The 19,925-nt window shown below is 37.1% G+C and overlaps 6 protein-coding genes across 10 annotated transcripts in view; 4 read left to right on the forward strand and 2 right to left on the reverse strand.

Annotated features, from left to right (window-relative positions):
* The window catches only part of LOC135173056 (peptidyl-alpha-hydroxyglycine alpha-amidating lyase 1-like), a 122,137-nt gene extending 109,539 nt beyond the window's left edge, over nt 1-12,598 (reverse strand). Inside the window, exons 1-2 of the mRNA XM_064139649.1 lie at nt 12,392-12,598; nt 10,811-11,509 (exon numbers count right to left, since the gene is read on the reverse strand). The gene's annotated coding sequence lies outside the window, so the exon portion shown is untranslated. The remainder of the gene's footprint in view (nt 1-10,810; nt 11,510-12,391) is intronic.
* LOC135173092 (neurofilament medium polypeptide-like) lies at nt 402-4,010 on the forward strand. Its single transcript, XM_064139722.1, has 3 exons — nt 402-605; nt 2,379-2,581; nt 2,658-4,010. Exons 1-3 carry the CDS (start codon nt 586-588, stop codon nt 2,816-2,818), a joined length of 384 nt encoding a protein of 127 aa, XP_063995792.1. The 5' UTR covers nt 402-585; the 3' UTR covers nt 2,819-4,010.
* LOC135173072 (lysosomal aspartic protease-like) lies at nt 4,632-7,559 on the forward strand. 2 transcript variants are annotated; one of them, XM_064139680.1, is made up of 9 exons: nt 4,632-4,792; nt 5,072-5,186; nt 5,350-5,473; nt 5,547-5,665; nt 5,823-6,022; nt 6,081-6,203; nt 6,279-6,453; nt 6,648-6,740; nt 7,281-7,559. In XM_064139680.1, exons 1-9 carry the CDS (start codon nt 4,719-4,721, stop codon nt 7,428-7,430), a joined length of 1,173 nt encoding a protein of 390 aa, XP_063995750.1. In that variant the 5' UTR covers nt 4,632-4,718; the 3' UTR covers nt 7,431-7,559. The 2 variants fall into 2 exon arrangements, with proteins under 2 accessions (XP_063995750.1, XP_063995751.1); XM_064139681.1 differs by having other exon boundaries at nt 6,652-6,740; nt 7,281-7,421.
* Nucleotides 7,780-10,251, forward strand: LOC135173073 (lysosomal aspartic protease-like). Its single transcript, XM_064139682.1, has 4 exons — nt 7,780-7,941; nt 8,753-9,122; nt 9,207-9,406; nt 9,483-10,251. Exons 1-4 carry the CDS (start codon nt 7,880-7,882, stop codon nt 10,003-10,005), a joined length of 1,155 nt encoding a protein of 384 aa, XP_063995752.1. The 5' UTR covers nt 7,780-7,879; the 3' UTR covers nt 10,006-10,251.
* Nucleotides 12,599-12,753: 155 nt separating the features above from the next.
* On the forward strand, nt 12,754-17,466 carry LOC135173044 (neutral alpha-glucosidase AB). Of its 3 annotated transcripts, none has more exons than XM_064139629.1 (4): nt 12,754-12,842; nt 13,109-13,198; nt 13,925-16,476; nt 16,690-17,466. In XM_064139629.1, exons 1-4 carry the CDS (start codon nt 12,826-12,828, stop codon nt 16,800-16,802), a joined length of 2,772 nt encoding a protein of 923 aa, XP_063995699.1. In that variant the 5' UTR covers nt 12,754-12,825; the 3' UTR covers nt 16,803-17,466. The 3 variants fall into 3 exon arrangements, with proteins under 3 accessions (XP_063995699.1, XP_063995700.1, XP_063995698.1); XM_064139630.1 differs by having other exon boundaries at nt 12,811-12,833; XM_064139628.1 differs by lacking the exon at nt 12,754-12,842 and adding an exon at nt 12,990-13,039.
* On the reverse strand, nt 17,006-19,893 carry LOC135173060 (Golgi pH regulator). Of its 2 annotated transcripts, none has more exons than XM_064139653.1 (8): nt 19,416-19,893; nt 19,015-19,178; nt 18,831-18,937; nt 18,353-18,763; nt 18,062-18,243; nt 17,791-17,976; nt 17,319-17,384; nt 17,006-17,231 (listed from the first exon to the last, which is right to left on the reverse strand). In XM_064139653.1, exons 1-8 carry the CDS (start codon nt 19,455-19,457, stop codon nt 17,031-17,033), a joined length of 1,359 nt encoding a protein of 452 aa, XP_063995723.1. In that variant the 5' UTR covers nt 19,458-19,893; the 3' UTR covers nt 17,006-17,030. The 2 variants fall into 2 exon arrangements, with proteins under 2 accessions (XP_063995723.1, XP_063995725.1); XM_064139655.1 differs by lacking the exon at nt 19,416-19,893 and adding an exon at nt 19,254-19,338.
* Nucleotides 19,894-19,925: the final 32 nt, after the last annotated feature.

Genomic DNA, 19,925 nt, shown 5'->3' on the forward strand with positions numbered 1-19,925 from the left:
AAGACACACACAGACACACACAACACACACAACACACACATGCACACATAAGGAAAAATCCCCCGTAAAAAGCAGAATAACCCCTGAAATTGAGCAAATAAAAAATCGATAAAAAATCATCACTCACCGATGAAAATTGTCAGCCCTTATCCATGATAATCACCCCCCTCTCCCTCTAACTGTGCAAATGAAACAATGAATAATGAAACGAATTGCGCGTGTGCGTGTGACTAAAGAATTGTCCCTCCCCTGAAAGGTGAGAGAAAAAATACGACATAAAATGAGAAACGAGTGAGAGAGATGATTTGGGTTAAAGCCAGCGACATCTGCAAACGAGCGGGAAAGACTGTTGTTTGAAGGCCGCTAGTGCCGCCGGCCGGGTGATGGAACGGGGAGTAAGACCAACTCTGCCATTTGCGCGTCGGTAGGCAGCCAGTAGTGTTACAACTGATTCTCCCTCGTCAACACGTACACCGTTAATCCACGGATTTTCATTATCCAAGTGTGTTTTACGATTTATAAAACAAAACCCAAGTGCTTCCACTGTTAATTTATCAATATAATTATCAATATCAACACATCATAATGGCAGACGTTGAGACAAAGTAAGTAATAAGTGACAATTACTCCCCTAAAAATTATTAGACTCATGAGAGAAGCCGTGTTGAGCCGTTACTCGTGGCAAGAACCACGCTATCGACATAACTCTGATAAATTTCCCTAAACTAGTCAATTCTCACCTCACTATACATCTCACTAATCACCTCAACACCTTATCTATGAACTTTCCCTCTCCTGTAAAAATACCAAACATTCCCATAATTTTTTCCATTTTTGTTTTCACGAGAGAACCGGCGGGAAGTGAGGCCACGCTGTCGCGTGTGTGTGTGTGTGTGTTTTTTTTTATCGCGATTCACCAATGAACATTCACAAAATCCCAATTTCTCCCGATTAACCAAAAAAAATAATTGATGATACACATCGCTAATTGAATAACCCCGATGGGAAAATAATGAGAATTTACGGGAGTTATTCAGTGGCATCGTGACGCTACGAGGGGGAGGGAGAACGGCAATGGGGAAAAACGGGGTTAAAAGAGAGGGAGGGGGGGACACGAGAGAGTGAGAGGGATGGAGGAGGGGACGCCAAGCGAGTTATTTTTTGCACATCGGCCCACGCACCTTTCGAATAAGCGGGATTTGACAGTGTTTCTATAGTTTTATGCACTCAATCCATAAACAAATCCACTTATTGACCTTGTTAATTCCAAATAATCGGTGAATAAACGACACCGAAGGATTTTTAAGTGAAAAAAAAAAAACATTTTGAATATATCGACTTGTTTATATTTTCGCGGGGATCCTCGTGAGGAGTCAACAGTTGAACTGACAAAACTTGTCGGCAATATATTTATTCTCCCCCTTCCTTCATGACTCGTTGAGAGATTTATTCATTTAGTCCCGGATTTAGGTCGTTGGCAAATCTTTATGAGGAACGAGACTATAAACAGGGGGGGATGGGACTTTTGTTTAAGACTGTACGAGCCGAGCGTCGCGTCCGAAAGAGAACGGCCGGAATATCGATCCACTTTGCCTCGCTATGTTGGCCCCCCGACAGTCAATTCCACGTATCTAGTTTGTTTTGTTTCGGCAGCATGGTGATTTCCTCCTCAGGGGGTGGGCGGGGGGAGGGTTTTTAGAATTCATTTGATACTCGCGCTGCTGGGATTTATTTTTTCGATAGTGTCATCAAGACACCGGTGAAATTGACGAACGAAGAGCGTAAGGTAAAAAGAGACGATCCATGACGCCGGTTTTAGATGAGAGAGAAAGACAACTCGAGGCCTTTGGTGATTTGCCGCGCTTGTGAAACACCGGGTGATGGTCGGCTAGTAGAGGGGCAGAGGGGGATCGTTTGAGGTTGTAAGGAGGGCGCCACTGGCGGGACACGCGCGCTGATACTCGTCCATGGCGGGACGGGAAAGTTATTTATTTATTTATTTTTTTTCTAAAAACGATCGGGCAATATCTCTAATTGAAAATGGAAACTCGAACGAGTGGAGAAAGTGAGATAGTTTTCATGAGTACAATCGGCTTGGGTTGAATTTTCATGAAGCCTGCTTAATGGAAAATTAAAAACATTTTGTGGAAGACCAACGAAAAACCGTAACTTTCAAAATTATTTGAGTCTAAATTCTTCTGAATGGTAAATGAAGAAATTTTTACACTAAACGATTTTTTTTTTTTTTAATGGAAATCCTCAAAAATTCAAGAGTTCTGAGGAGATGATAATCACCTGGGCCTTCAGAACTCATTCATAATTGTTTGTGACAGTATGCGAAGGCAAAAATACTTCAATGTTATTTTAATGTGCTCTAGGGAAACCACAGTTGCTTCGCCAGAGAAGAAAGTAGTGGAGGAGGTTATTGAGAAGAAAGAGAAAGAAGTTAAGGAAGTAGAGGAGGTGGACGAGGATTCAAGGGCATCTGAGAATGGTGATGCCAAAGAGGTCAAAGAAAATGGTGAGGAGAAGCCAGTCGAGGAGAAGGAGCCAGAGTCCACGGAGAACGGTGATTCCACAGGTATAATTTATAACAAAAATTAAATGATTTTTCTTGTCTCGAGAATAAAAAAATTAATGAGGAAAAATATATGCAGATGCCCCGGCCGATGCCTGCTGCATAAAGAGGAAATCAACAGCGGGTGTTGAGGCCAGTGCAGATGCACCAGATGGCGTAAGTCCCGAGAAGAAAGCTAAAATCGAGGAGAAACCAGTGGAAACTGCCGAGAGCAACGGTGAAACAGAGACCGCGGCCTAATATATCAAAAAAATAAATACTAAAACATTAACAACAAACCATCCCCCTACACTTTAATGGACATTATCACACATACAAGCGTGGAGTCAGAACATTGAAAATAATTATTTCATCGTCGACGCATCGGAGAAAAACCGTGAAAAATAATATACAAAAGATTTTTATTAATTAATCTTGTCCAGTTTTCTCAACAAAAGAACAATAAAGTTGTACTTAAAATGCGAGCACTTGGTCTACGATGATTAAATTTGATAAATAAATGTGAATTGTGTACATGCATTGTTGCAGTATAATTTAATATATTATTTTTCATTTTCCCAGGCGTTTTCTCCGATGCACAAATTTACACACACACAGACACATTTAAACCCGTTATATTGTTACAATTTTGAGATGAAAATGATAAAAGTTTGGTGGATATTTATCCATTGACTATATTTGTAATTCGGAGAGTTGAATTTTTGATGCGGTGCTGTAAGGGGTCCGATTCTTATCAAATGCCGAATTAATGATAAAAAAAAAGATATAAATTTTAAAGATTTAAAAAAGTCTATGTGCACGGCATTAATGGTAAAGATAGTTATTTTTCTGCGAAACTAAATACATTCCTGTATTACAAAAATGACAATTTGGCGATAAAAACAGAATAGTTTATGTAATGACAACCTTTTGAGACATAATATAATTTTTTCACGAAAATATCTTTTTCCATTATATCACTTAATCGTTTGAGAATTATTATTCAGTTTAAGACTGGTTACTCTCAAATTAATTGGGATATTAATGGTGTTTATCCAGTAGGAAATCGACTTTCCTTGACAAATCATTAAAAAAAAACTTGAGACAACTGAAACAAGTTGTTGTTCGTTGTGTATTAATGTGAAAATGTGTAGGTTTGACATTAGACAATTTTTCGACAAAAAAGTAATGATTCTTTTATTCTTCTTCTCATAATTATCATTAAGTTCATTCTCTTTATTTACATATTTTTCGTTTGAATCAAATACTTCAGATAATAGTACTTTATTTATTGATTCAAAGTTCATTTTCAGTTAGTTTTTTCATTATTTTTGAGGAAGAAGCTAATGGTGCAATTGCGCAGCTAAGAATGCAAACTTCATTATTTCTGACTTGTAACAGTTAATTAAACAGATGTTATATTGCAGGAACGTAATAAATGTGTAATAAAATATCACTTGATTACGAGTTATTTTGATTTACTTTGAAATTGAGTTTTTCATTATCAGTTTAAAATGCGCTGTAAAAATTAAAACTCAATAGGAACAAGATTTTAATTCAATTAACCCTTGAAAATTACTACGAGAAAATATTATTTAGGTATATCAAACATTCACTGTTTATTTTGAATTTCAGGTGAACCTGAAAACTGTTCGAAACTTGATAATTGCATTGAATTTTCAGTGAAATGTAATCATCACTGCCCTTAATAGAATTCGACATCGCTTCCCTCAAAATTACTTGTTAATTGCCCTTACAATTTTAGTTCGCGAACCCTTTGATGGTCGTTTCACCACATTACGTTTCTTTTGAAATCCCGATAAATTTCATAAATAAAAACCAAAGGATAAATGAGAATGTAAATTTTGATTCTCATCGTGTAAATTGAGGAATCTCATTCTATTCACCAAAAACGAAATGTCTTATGGAATGTACAATGTATTTGTCTTATTTAGTTAGGTTAAAGGGGAGTTTACACAACTCTTGTCGCCATACACTGACATATTTTTTGTTTGAATTTGAATGAATCACCATTCCAGGGATTCCCCTATTTAAGAACAATCAAAACCCGGGCTTCAGTGTCGCATTGACTTTATCGCGGCGCACCGAACCTTTTAGAAATTGAACGGTAGTTTTTTTGTAAAACTTTAGACAACAGAAGATGAATTTCAATATTCGCTCGTTCGCAATATTTTTCGCGTTTGTGGGAACATTTACGAGTAATTCAGCATTTGTGTAAGTATTCCGGATAATTTTAACTACTCAATCATGACAGTTTTTTGTTTGTTCATGAAATTGTGAATGAACCAATGAGTGAAAGAGAAAAAAAAACTAGTGAGTAAGATTTTTTAAACATGGACTAACGATATTTCTGCTGGCTTATATTTAATGAAAAAGTGCTAGCTACAGAAGTCTAACCTTATCATATCAGAGAGAGACGTAATATGAATCACCTTCTCAGTTATCGGTTGTGTATTATACGCAGAGTTATATACTGCCCTTTTATGTACGCAGAATCGACATATACCGAGACGATAACAGTTACTATGGGGATCATATAATTGACGATTTGAATACTCCGAAGGATGCTTGGGATTACGAAGTGGTGACTCTATATAAATTCCTCAATGTATGTAGAATGAATTTGTTTTGGGTAATACAATCTAAGAATATGTCTTTTATGTTTCATCATAATTTTGATAATTCTCTGTTTCAAAAGTCTTCATAAAAATTTCGTTACCAATAATTGGAAAAAAAAAATAATAGAACATTATTTTATCGGCTTTTTCTAGGCAGAATATTATGGAATCATTCGCATTGGGCGTCCTGCCCAAGAATTCAGGGTAGTATTCGATTCAGCATGGGCCGACTCGTGGGTTCCCTCCCAACATTGTGGATTTACAGAACTGGCATGCAGTAAGTGAATAAACTTGAAGAAAAAATATTAAAAATTTTCTTGATTGATTATAACCCTGGATTTATTTTCTAGTGCTTCATAATCGATACGACAGTTCGAAATCTTCAACTTACAAGGAAAATGGTAGAATATTTTCTCGAAAAAGTCAAGAATTGGAGCTTGGTGGATTTCTCTCTGTCGACAATTTCCACGTATGTAAAAAATTGGAATGTTTAACATTTTCGATTATCTAAGATTAACCGAAATAGGAAATTTCTATTTCAAAATGAATTGTGAAAATTCAACATAACATCTCATTGATGTTGGCCTCGATACATGCATCCATTCATCCGTTCTTTAAATTCATAGTTAGAGCACATAGAGGTGGCAAACCAAACCTTTATCGAAATGACCCACATGTCGTGGAAGCCATTCGCACTTCAAAAATCCGATGGAATCATTGGCTTGGGATGGAGAAGTCTAGCTACCAATGGAACCATTCCATTTTTTTACAACATGATCAAGCAGAAACTAGTAAAGCAAAATCTCTTCACATTTTACATGAATCGGTGAGTTCTTCAAAACGAAAAAGAGCATAAAATATTTTCATAAGTCGAATAATTGCAGAGACGAAACAACTAATAAAGCTGGAAAACTAATTCTGGGTAACACAGACAGATCTCATGCCAAAGACAATCTGACGTACGTGAGAGTCGTAGATAAGGGCTATTGGACAATTCAAATGGACAGGTATTGATCGAGCTTCACCTCGTATGATATCATTCGCACAAACATATTTATATATTTTTTTTTGTTATACTCTAGGGTGACGATCGATGTGAAAAAAATGAACAAAACATACGCTTTCTGCAAAAATCATTGCCAAGTTGTGATGGACACAAGTGCTAATACTATCAGCGGGCCTGCCAATGAAATTCAAGCTATAAATAATTTATTGGGGGCAAAAAACATTTGGCCTTACTGGCCTTATAAATATATGGTGAATTCACAGTATATAATTTTTTTCCTCAATTGAAAATTTATTCTGGGGAGATTGTAAATATGTTCAAATTCATCGCATTAGAAATTCAATTCCCTATACGAAGAAATTATCAATTTACTTCAACGCTAGAACGATTACTGAAATATATTCTCAAAGAATCTCTTCAATAAAATTATAATTTAATTTAATAGGTAGACTGTCGTCAATATGCCTTGCTGCCACACGTTAGCTTTGTCTTCAATGATAAAGAATTTACAATAGATTCTAAATACTACGTTCAACATGTAAGTATGCTGTAGATATTCAAAATTAGCCGTACATTTATCTTCACTGAATTATTTTCAATTAATTAGGGTGACTATTGTGTAAGTTTTTCTAAAGAACATAAACTTTAAAATTGAAAATTGATTGGCAAGAGCAGAGAAATATCCCGGATTGCACTATTTCATATCCTTGAGACTGAGAAAAGCATTCCTTTCGAAAAAAGTTGGATAACAATTTGTCTTTGATTGATTATAAAAAATTCAAAAAATGATTAGCTGTCACGTCCTTCTGTATTTCTTGGAATACTGTTTGTCTCTCATTTAGAAAATTCACGGTAAATGGATTTTGATACGGAATATTATAGAATTGCAGCAGTGAAATTCCCTACAATATCACAATTGATAATGAAAGATTTCGAAAAATTTCAATATTTATTACTCAAAAATTCAGGGGTTAACTTTTAACAGCCCAGAAGTAAATGAATTCGAGAATTTCCAACTAAATTACACAACGAGTTATTCCTATACCCACGTGTGTAATAATTTAATAATCAATTCCAGGTGGTTTACCATGGAGTACAAGTATGCTTGTCTCCATTCGTGACAAGTGCCATTGGAACTTGGGAATTAGGAGGTGCATTCCTAATGCAATTTTATACAGAATTTGATTTTGATAACGAGCGCATTGGAATTGCAGAAACCGTGTTCTAAACTATCGATAAAAATCATCCTAACATGCAATTATATCCCCTCACTTAACATACTTTTTATTCAAAAATATGTTGTAAAGATACTCATCTATTTTTTATCTCAAGTCTTAATAAATATTTGATGAATCAATATTTATATTTTATTCCACTCTGAATATGTACAAAGCTTGCCTACATTGTAAGATTGCAATTGAATTACTGATTAGTGACACCAAAGTCCGGTGTACATCCTATAGACCCGTAAAGCAGAGATTATGTTAAAGCTCATACTTGGTTGGGTGCTGAGAGTCACATGACCTACGATGATTCAACAATAATCCACGGGAGGGGGTTACAGAACGCGTTAGAGTACGGTGGAATTGTCATAACGTTGCGCCATTCACAGCTGACCGCAGTTAAAATTTTTCATTCAATTGTTCATTAAGACATAAAATCATTAGCATTAGCAAAATGCTACGTTTCGTGGCGTTTTTCGCCTTTATTTTGGCACTCGCCAGTGCTGATCTTGTGAGGTGAGTTTTTTTATTTATCCAAAAATAAACGAGTTTTAGAAATGAATCAAAAATAAAATTATGCTAGAAGTTCGATAGATGTCCAATTGAAATCAACAAATGGAATAATTAATCCTCCATAATTAATCATACAGTGTTTGGTTATTTGTTCCTATTTATTCTTTAAATTCAGAACACCATTCTTCTTCCTTAAATTAGCCTTCTCATTTTTTTATTTTCTTTGTTCGGAAGTGACTCAGTTCGGCTTTATTGCTCTTCCCGGACGAAACAATGATAAAATGAAAAATACCAAGACTCTGCCAAGAACTTGAATAGCATAGTCTCACGTTTATATCGCCGAGAAAAATTTACAAAAATAATAACCTAATATCTTCTTCATCTACTTTGTCTTCATTCTATCTGTTTCTAATCTTCCTTTCTTCCTCATGAATTGTATCTTTGTTCTTTGTTACCGCCTTCCCAAAAAGAACCGAGAAATTTTCCTGAACGATCAAACTGATAATGAAACGATAAAGCTGAGAATAACCCTAATAAGAAAATATCAAGAAAATCCACAACGAATTGATTTCCTCCATTCCACATATACTTTAAATATACTTGTGAAGACAAAAGGTCACCTTGATAACCACTTTGACCTTATCAATTAGAAAAACCCAATACAACACCACTCATTTGAATTCACTCACTACTCTACCCAAACATATGATGATGATTAAAACTAGCTCGTAAAATTGTATTTAACCGAGTGAAGCCTTCATTATTGTCTTGCCTCGAATTAACTTATCGTGAAAATTGATTGATTGACCTCCAGAGTTCCAATGCGCCGCATACCGACCATTAGGAAAACTCTAATGGAAATGGGAACTGAATTATGTCAAATTCGATTGAGATATGGAAGCCAAGGTCCAGGACCAGAACCACTGTCGAATTACATGGATGCTCAGTACTACGGGGAAATCGGTATTGGTACCCCTCCCCAGAAGTTCAAAGTCGTGTTCGACACGGGCTCATCGAACCTCTGGGTGCCATCAAAAAAATGCCACATCACCAATATCGCCTGCCTAATGCACTCCAAGTACGACAGCTCTAAATCATCAACTTTTAAGTCCAATGGGACAACCTTTGCCATTCAGTATGGATCTGGAAGTCTTTCTGGATTTTTATCTACTGACATTGTTAATGTAAGTCCTTTGAGTGAATAGTTGTATTGTCCATTAAAAAAATGTCAGAATTTACTAGAAATTAATTTTCATTCTACTTTTTAGATTGCAGGATTCGAAATCAAAGACCAGGGCTTTGCCGAAGCCCTGAGTGAACCAGGACTGGCTTTCGTGGCAGCTAAATTTGATGGTATCCTGGGTATGGCATACAAGACAATCGCAGTTGATGGAGTAACTCCCCCATTCTACGCAATGTACGAGCAAGGTCTGATAAACCAGCGAATCTTCAGTTTCTACCTCAACAGGTAAAAGAATGAATTCTCACAATTTTAGCTCTTTCCTCCATTATTCATTTTTCGATCAAATTTTCCTATTTTCTAGAGATCCGAATACTGATCCTGGCGGTGAAATGATCCTAGGAGGTTCGGATCCAGATCATTATGATGGAGAGTTTACATACGTCCCGGTAGATCGTCAAGCTTATTGGCAGTTTGGAATGGATTCAATTGTCATTGGGGATAAGAAATTCTGTACAGGTTGTCAAGCAATTGCTGACACTGGTACCTCCCTTATCGCTGGACCAGTACAAGATGTTGCAGCAATTAACAAAGCAATAGGTGCTACTCCCATTATTTCTGGAGAAGCCATGATCAACTGTAATCTTATTCCCAATTTACCTATTATCAAATTTGTCATTGGCGGAAAAGAATTCTCACTGACTGGAGACAATTATGTTCTCAAAGTTAGTCAATTTGGAAAGACTGTTTGCCTGAGTGGCTTCATGGGAATTGATATCCCCCCACCAAATGGACCTCTTTGGATCCTTGGTGATGTATTCATCGGTCGTTACTACACGGAATTCGACATGGAGAATAATCGCCTTGGTTTCGCTATCGCTAAGTAAATTTTCCTTCGGAGATTAAGTGATTGCTTCATTGAACGAAATTATTGAGCTAAGAAATTTCAAGGGAAGTCAATCGTAGAATAAATGAATTGACCATTTGTTCCTCATTTTTTGATTTTTATAATTTTTGTCTACTATCGCGAGGATTCATACTCGCAGTGGCATTAAGATATTTTTTCAACTAAGTTTTAATCGTATGTATTCAGAAATTATGATTGAATTTGAATAAATTGAAAAGTTCTGATATTTTCTATCAAAGATATTTGAATATTCCGAATGTTACTTTTATCAGGCTTTATGGTGCCATCAGCGAGGAGACAAGATTCAAGAATTCGATGGTTTTGTGTAAGTACGTACTTTAATGGATTAAAAAACGTAAAAATTATCAGATGGCCGAGAAGAATGGTAACAACTAATATTCATTTCTAAAGTGGCGGACACGTGAACCCTATAAGAGCAATCTCGAAATTATCACCATTTGATTTGAACTTATGCTTAAGTGGCAATTGAAAAAGTCTGTTTCATTATAATTCTCCTACGCTATCGCAGATTATGTACGTCCTTTCGCCAAAATTTAAAGCACGTTCCAGGTTTGTTAATTTTCAAGTCTGATTCTAGTAATTGAAAAAATCACGCAGAAAATTAATTTTTACGGCGTTTAAGGGAACGAGAAAGGGAAGTAGAATTCATCGTGAATTCTGTGCCAATCGCTTAGCTCCTGCCTCATATATTTGCGCGAGGAAGTCTCGTTTCCACTTAGGAAACAGCATGCAACAAATTGAAGAATAATGTTTGTATGACCCACCAATTACTGGAACGTACAGCTTTACCTCTGGATGTCGATTGATGATTCTTCTAAATTGTAATCCATTTGATTCCTTGATTGACACTTCTCACAAACACTAATCACAGCACTTATTCACACTTCACTCACGATTTTTAAAAAATTGAAATTCTCCAAATCTGCCGGGCACAGATACAAACACTAAACGCAATCTTACACTCTTATGACAGTGTCGATAAAAAGGGAACCAGCAAAAACACCACATTTCACAGCTACAGATTCAACCCTTAATGTCCACGTCTGTCACTCATGTTAACATAGTCCACTTCCATCATAGAAAAAAAAATTTTTTTTTGTTAAAATATCAAAAAAGACCATAAAAAGTTTTGAAGACTTGTCTTTTGACCAAGTCAACAGACCAGGCGCTATCTTCCGACAGTACGAGTACGTCGGTCATGTAGAAATAATACTTTTGATGGACGAAACTAATTTTTTTCTGTCGTTTACACAGGTCATAAAAACCTCCAGTTTGATGATGAAATAATTATTACACATAGTGTGTAATTATTTAGTATTAAATTATTCGTGATCATTTTATCGATTCTATCCTCGTTTCTCCTGACAATAGACTTTAAACGAACGCCATAACCTCTCTACCGGGCCACGAGGTTGGCCGTTCAACATGCGCGCAGGAGCTGCGTGGCGAACTTGAGTATTTTTCTGAAATGAACGTTTTCCACGTTTAGGGTTAAGAATGCTCCGTAATAATCTCTAAATTCATCATACAATCATTCCCACCCTCATGATTAAATAAATTATTACCTCATAAACATATTCTCTCTGAATTTTATCTTCAATTTTCCCAAAAAATAACTAAATGCACGTCCCAGCTAGCGTTTACTGCCGAGGACTGGGCGCCATGTTCGATGGATGCGCAGGGCAGTGCGCACACGACTCGATAATGATCATATGTACAATTTCTCGCCAATAAACTTTATATACGTTTATCGTTTACAATACCCCGTCATGAACTCCAAATTCTTTCTCAAATCATTGCCACCCTCATGAATAAATAGATTATTACCTCATTAATAATTTTTCCATGACTATTATCTTCAGTTTTTCCAAAAAATATGTAGATCGAACGCCCACAGGAGCGTTCACTACCGAGGACTGTACGCCATTTTCGACGACTGCGCGGTAAGGTGCGCACGGGACTCGATAATAATACGCATAATATTTTGCCAATGAACTTTTTATACGTTTATCGTTTACTATACCCCATGACACTCTAAATTCGTTATGATATCATTGCCACCCTCATGATTAAATAAACTATTACCTTATTAATAATTTTTCTATGGATTTTATCTTCAAAAATTCCAAAAAATACGTAGAGCGAACGCCCAAACTATCGTTCACTACCAAAGGCTCTACGCCATTTTTCATGGATGCGCAGTAAGATGCGCATGGAACTCAATAATAATATATACAACTTTTGGCCAATAAATTTCCTGTACGTTTAACGTTTATAATGCCCCATCATAAACTCCAAATTCGTTATCAAATCATTGTCACCCTCATAATTAAATAAATTATTACCTCATTACTAATTTTTCTATGGGTTTATCTGCAATTTTTCCAAAAAATATGTAGACTGAACGCCAAAGCTGCTGTTCCCAGGGAGAAGCCGGCTACCATGGTGGCCATGCGCGGAGGAGATGCGTACACGACTTGATAATTTATCTCAAATGAAATTCTGACACGTTCAGCGCTTACAATTCTTCATAACAAACTCCAATTCCTCCTAAAATAACTGTCTCCCCTTATGACTAAATGAATTATTACCTCCTGTATAATTTTTTCCTCTGTTTTACCTTAAATTTCGCCAAAAAACTGCAGAACCAACGCCGAAAGTAGCATCACTACCGGAGACGGGACGCCATGTTAGACGAGTTGCGCAGGGGTGTTGCGCAGGGGGGTAAGCATTTATCGCTGGTACCATTGAACACAGCAGAGTACAGTCATTCCTCGACATGACTCGGTACGTGCGGTAAGTTAATTTGCGAGGCTCTGCAGAAATTTGTAATTTCTCAATCTAAGAAAAATATTGTTCTATGGTGTCATGTGCTCATTTGATACATATGTATATGCATATACATACTTTTTATTTAAATGATTTAACAGTGATGTGCCCAGTGATTATCCACACTGCATGACGTGTCATTGTATTTCATTCTATACGACAATGTTCGTAGATATCACATTTGTTTGATCACATTTTATCCCAATAAGTATTTTTGTCTATTTTCTGTACAGATTAGGAGTGTTACTCCTTTCTCTCTTGTACTTTGCTGTCGCCGTTGATAGAACCAACTTCAAGACCTGCGACCAGAGTAGCTTTTGCAGGTAAATAATCATCACTTCGAATGCTCTGAACCTGCACAATAGAATTTATCCCTGTAATATTTGATTTTCAAGTGCTTCATTTTTCCTCGTTATATACATATGAAATAGCAGTCGGTTGAAGGCAACTAATTGTCAGGATGATTGAGAGATTAAAAAAGAACAATTACTGTAAATGGACCGTTTGACATAGAACTTTACACGCATTTAAAACTTGTCAATATCACCTCCCTGACGATGATGACGAAGGTCCCTGACCTTCGAAACGAACAGAAATTGCGAAATATTTTATTAATTTATTTGTTTTTCACTCATCATCTGTTAAACTGACAGGTGGTCTTGCTTACCTATTAGTTGTTTTTTATCTCTGAGTTATTCCATTATTTATTATGCAATAATTTTAATTCTATATCCTGGTTCCTCCTTTTCTTGCCTCAATAATTACAGTCACATAGTCATCGCAATTAGTTCAGATATTGACGAGGTCCTAACAGCCAGTAAATCACTTCTAGCCTCACATTTTCAACATTATACAACTGATAATACCTAATAAAATCTAGTCAAAACGTGATGATAATGATGATGACTGGTATGCTTATGTTCATTAAAAGAATTCCCAGTAACATTCAAAATCCTTTCTAATTTTGCAATTATCGACATTGAAACATCCCAAGAACATTGAAAATAACTTCCAAATACGCAATTATCCTGACTTATTGGAATTTCCAGACGATGTCGTAAAGTCAAACCTAACGAAACCCCCTATGAGGTTGTCTCCTCGACAGTAATCCAAAATGACTCCACCCTCCAAGCAGAATTATTCAACAAAGACACAGGAGTAAGCTACTTACTGCAGCTAACATCCCTCAAAGATAATATCTTTCGCCTGCACATAAATGAAAAAAGCCCTCTCCACAAACGTTACGAGGTGGAGAACGCCCTTCAAGATCATCCTCGCCAGGCTGAGCTAAAGATTGTCGAGTCGTTGTCAAATAACGTCACAGTGACGAGTGGTCCCAACAAAGCAGTCCTTCACTTCTCCCCCTTTAGAGTGGATCTCTACTCGGGCGATCAACTAGTCGTGTCTGCTAATGCACGAGGTCTCATGCGATTTGAGCACCTGCGAACAAAAGCAGTGAAGCAATCTGAAGACAACACCGATAACAACGCCGGTAATCCAGAGGAGACGGCTCAGTACCCAGGAGATGGTGCCGAGGACGACCCAGGGGCATGGGAGGAGAATTTCAAGTCTCATCAGGACTCAAAGCCCTATGGTCCTGAGGCCGTTGCTATGGACTTCAGTTTTCCAGGTGCTGAGCACGCCTATGGTATCCCCCAGCATGCTGATTCATTGGCCTTGCGCTCTACCAAAACTACCGATCCTTATCGTCTCTACAATCTCGATGTGTTCGAGTACGAGACAAACGAGAAAATGGCCCTGTACGGATCAATTCCTGTGCTCTACGCTCACGGCAAGGAACGAACGACTGGTGTCTTCTGGCACAATGCTGCCGAAACATGGGTAGACATACTCCCAAGTGCTGACAATAACATGGTAGACAGTATCGTCAACTTTATGTCTGGCAATGTCAAGAAGCCACAAGTTGAGTCCCACTTTATGTCCGAATCTGGTATCATAGATGTGTTCTTCTTGCTCGGTCCTAAGCCCCTGGACGCCTTCAGGCAGTACACACTTCTCACCGGAACAGCCCCACTTCCCCAAATGTTTACACTGGGTTACCACCAGTCAAGGTGGAATTATAATGACCAAGAGGATGTTGCGCAGATAGCAGAGAAGTTTGATTTCTATGACATTCCCATGGATGTCATCTGGTTGGACATAGAGTGGACCGACAGTAAGAAGTACTTCATCTGGGACGCCCGAAAATTCTCAAATCCCCTGGAAATGGTTCAGAACTTGACAACCAAAGGAAGAAAGCTCGTTGTCATTATAGATCCCCACATAAAACGTGACAACACGTACTACATCCATAATGAAGCCACTGCCAACAACTACTACGTTAAACATACTGATGGCAAGGACTACGAGGGCTGGTGCTGGCCAGGTGCCTCCTCCTATTTGGACTTCTTCGATCCAAAAGTGAGGGAATATTTCGGTGGTCAATATGCCCTTGATAAATTCCAGGGAACTACCAACGACGTTTACATTTGGAATGACATGAATGAACCGAGTGTTTTCAATGGACCTGAGATAACCATGCCCAAGGATTTGATCCACTACGGTGGCTGGGAGCATCGAGACGTTCACAATCTCAACGGTATGATGTACACCCAAGTGACTTATGACGCTCTCTACAAACGATCAGGTGGAACTCTGAGACCATTTGTCCTCACTAGAGCACACTTCGCTGGCTCCCAGAGATCAGCTACTGTTTGGACTGGTGACAATGCTGCTGAATGGGAGCACTTGAGAATCAGTTATCCCATGTGTTTGTCGGTTGGAATTGCTGGTATGTCTTTCTGCGGTGCTGATGTCGGTGGTTTCTTCAAGAATCCCGATTCTGAGTTACTGATAAGGTGGAATCAGGCTGCCGCTTGGCTTGCTTTCTTCAGACAGCATTCACACATTGATACCAAACGTAGGGAGCCTTGGACTTTCAACGATGAAACAACTCAGATCATCAGGGATGCTATAAGAATACGTTACTCTTACTTGCCGTATTGGTACACACTGTTTAGAGAACACGAAATCAGTGGCTATCCTGTTATGAGACCACTGTGGGCTCATTATCCAGGAGAAACAGCCACTTTTGCCATTGATGATCATCTGCTTGTTGGTGATGCTATTCTGGTCAGGCCTGTGTTTGAGCCCTCGGTTACAGAGGTATCTGTTTATTTCCCAGGAGAGGGGAAGGACACTTGGTATGATGTAGATACTATGCAGGAGAATAAAACACCAGGGGCAACCAGAATCCCTGTTACTTTACACAAGATTCCGGTTTACCAGAAGAGTGGTACTATTGTACCAAGAAAAATGAGGATCAGGAGGAGCACGGTTCCTATGAAGAATGATCCTTATACTCTTGTTGTCATTGCTGATGCCGAGGGAAAAGCCACCGGGAAACTGTACATTGATGATGAATCCAGTTTTGAATATCGTCATGGAAAGTACGTTTATTTGAGGCTCAACTTCGATGGAAAGATGCTTAGCAGTCGCTATATTGATAATCAGGCTAATTTTGAGACTGCCAGTTGGCTGGAAAGAGTTGATATCGCTAATCCACCCAAGGGAGTCAAATCTGCGAAACTTACTTCACAAAGTGAGTAGTCACCATATTTCAATTATAGTAGGAAGAGTGGGATACAAGGAAACAGTAAAAAAACAATTTCAGCATGTCGGTACCTTTGAATCCTTTATCATTATTTTCTTTCCATTAATATCTCACCGAATAGAAAAGACCCTAAAATTTTGGGCTTCTCATAATGAATTTTGAAGTTTGATAAATATAATTAATACCTTTTTTTATTTACAGGTCTTGGAACTGTGAATTTAGAGGCCAAATACAATACCAACAACAACGTATTGACATTACGTAAACCAGGTGTAAATATGGGTGAAGAGTGGTTCATTGAGCTCATAAATTAAATTTCATTAATTGAATTTTTAGATGTATTTTTCCAGTTGTAAACATCAATTTACTGAGAAGCAAGTAAATGTGCGCTTTTTTGCTCTTCTTTTTTTTCTGTTCATGTATGCAAAAAAAAATAGATTGTCTTCGGAGGGTTATGTGGCAATTATGATAAGATTTTTCATCAATATCGTAAAAAAAATAATAGTGATAACAATGATGAACAACGAAAACTTTTATTATCTTCATAACCGTTCAGTGGGCGCTTGTTTGTGAGCCAAATATAGAAAGACAATTGATGACAGTGCAGATACTAAAAATATAACGTCAAACCATCGATGATAAAAGTTGAATTGAAGATCACCAAGTACTTGAGTTATTATCATTCTGTACTCGGCTGGCATATTCATCCGCATCAGTAGCACTGACGAGACAAAGTACATTCCCTGAAAACAAAAATGATAATTAAAAATTTTCAACTCAATAAAACGAGATTAAATGAAAAACTAGTAATTACGATCCCTTTTTATTACCATAATCTGGGCAAGTATCATCACTATAATGTTGGAAGACTTGCTGCTGGATATCGCGTAAAAAAACTGAAATTAAAAATAAAAAAGTCATTAATCGATATACTCTGTAATAATATGCTGTTATCAATACAAATATTGATGATAAAGACTTTCTCTCTCGCCTCCTCAAATTCTCCCCACCGTAATAATCACCACAGAAGTTTAAATGAGTTCATCTTGAGGAAAGAATGATAACCAGTAAACAGAAAACAGCATGAATTATTATATTATTGAAAGTACATCAAGTTCTTTCCAATCATCCCCACGCAACTATCGATTGTTAAAAAACTTCAACATTTGAATGTTTAATTGTTAATTTATTTAATAATTCAAATGTCATTGGCAATATTAACCAACTGACTAGTTCAAAACTTATAGTTGTCATCTAAACATGCTACAAAAAGGAAAATTTTATTATTGAAAATGAACTCACCTTGGTAAGTGTGAGGAGAAGACCCCGAATAGATGTGACGACGATGCATCCAACAAGAAAAAAGGATATATGCTGTGACCAGAAGGTTACGTCGATGTTGAATCCGATCCAGTGGACCGCGATTTCAATGCCTCGAGTCACAGGATCCTTCTTCCCCACTCGGTCAAAAACAATATTTATCGTTGACTAGAAATCGAACAATTACATAAATTGCAAAGAAATATTTCAAGAAAAAATCGTACTTAGTCCACAAAATTTCCAAGTGACTCACTATAAAAATTTTCCACGTGCAATAAATTGAGAAAAAATATCCTAAGAAGTTAAAGTATTTTCCCTGCCATGTGGCAGCCCACTCCAGTCGCTCCCTTGCATTCTGAATGTCATGAGTCTCCAGGAACAGCTGACGGGATAATTCTTCGAGGCTTGAGACCTCTGACTGCAATTGTCTGATATCTAAAAATTATTTCAATTATTCTCTGGCCGGAACATTGAAACAAAAACCACCTATTTTTGGATTTACTCTAATCTACTAAGATAACTAATGGTTCGTATAACTACGCACTCTCTTGATGCCCTTTGGAGCTAGTTAACGGCGACAACATCCCCCAGAGTCTTGAACGATTGTCTGAATGCGAGACAACATCTCCTTTCTTGGCCAGTGCTATTCTCTTTTTTTTAGCAACGATCATGTCCATTGTCTGCAGGAGCCTCCGTTCAATTGCCTGGAGGTCTGCATACGATACGGGCCTCATGAAATATGCCATCGATGAGTATGGATAGTTAACAGCACCAAAACCGGATAACAGTGCCATCACAGTGACTCCAATCACTCCGATTCTACTCACTCCTTGTTCTATTGACAGGAGGCCTTTCTTGGGGCTCAGTATTGGAAAGGGATCGCCAATTTTCCAAAATAAATAGAGGTAGAAGAGATATATTAAAAAGGTCAGAGGACGAACCAATTTTTTTCTAACTGAAATTTGAAATATTACCATATTAGTAGATCTCAGTGTATTAAATGTTCCACATTTAATTCTTACCAAAACCAATGTTACTGATGATGAAATATGCAATATAAAATGGTATCAACACAATGACCATGAAGAGTATCATGTAGAGTCCCACATTCCAGTGAAAATATCTAGAACTATTTGAAGATAAAAAGTTATTTAGACAATCCTTTGCGAGCTTCAAATTTTTGTTTAAAAAATCTACGTAGTTCACCTAGAATCAAGGATCCCCGCAATCTCGAAGATTATCAACTCGAACATCGTGCAGGATAACGCGAATGTCGATGAGAATATCAACTGAACCAGTCTATGATGGACCTCATAATCTCGGAATAGTTTTTTCACAAAAAATACCCATCCGCCTATGAAGAATAATACCTGCAAAAAAATATTGAATAGGTATATATATATCTCAGCCTCCAGCATCCCTTATAAAAATTTTTTAATGATTACACTCGGAATTAGGAACTATTGCTTTCGTCTCGCAGCTGACTCATATGAATCTTATTAAACACAAGACTGAAATAATTTTAATTTTGAGTGAAATCTCCTGTCGTTGAGGTTAGGAAGCACAAATTAACAGAAGAAACGTAAAGTTGAAAGAATATTTCTTACCTGTGTGATAAGAATGATAAAAGTGTCTTCAATGAACCCCATGATTGCTAAAGTAACGAACAATTATATCATTTCTTCTAAAGAATTTCTAAATCAACTGAAAGTTGACAGATTGTCAGAACGCCGGACATTTGTTGTCATTGGTATTTATCGTGTCATACATACACGTCGTCGTTTTGCTGCGGCCAATGAACGGCTCTTCGATGAACAGAGGGAACTGTGAACTGTTCAATCCATCGACGAATTAAATTTTCATGAATTAACATGAATAATTAATTTTCTTTCCAAATTAATTCGGTAATAACGACCCAAAAATATTTATTTCCAACAAAATATTTATTTCTTTATCTATTAATGTCCATTGGAATCTATAGGAGCTACTCGGTTTTTCCTATTTTTTACGAATCAACCACCACGATACAATTAAAAATAATACATAATAAACAAATTCTAGGCGTTTAGGCGGGTTGTATATATATTTTTTTTAGAAAAATAAATCACCGCAATTGA

The sequence above is a fragment of the Diachasmimorpha longicaudata genome, chromosome 2 (assembly GCF_034640455.1).
Source record: "Diachasmimorpha longicaudata isolate KC_UGA_2023 chromosome 2, iyDiaLong2, whole genome shotgun sequence".
Taxonomy (NCBI): domain Eukaryota; kingdom Metazoa; phylum Arthropoda; class Insecta; order Hymenoptera; family Braconidae; genus Diachasmimorpha; species Diachasmimorpha longicaudata.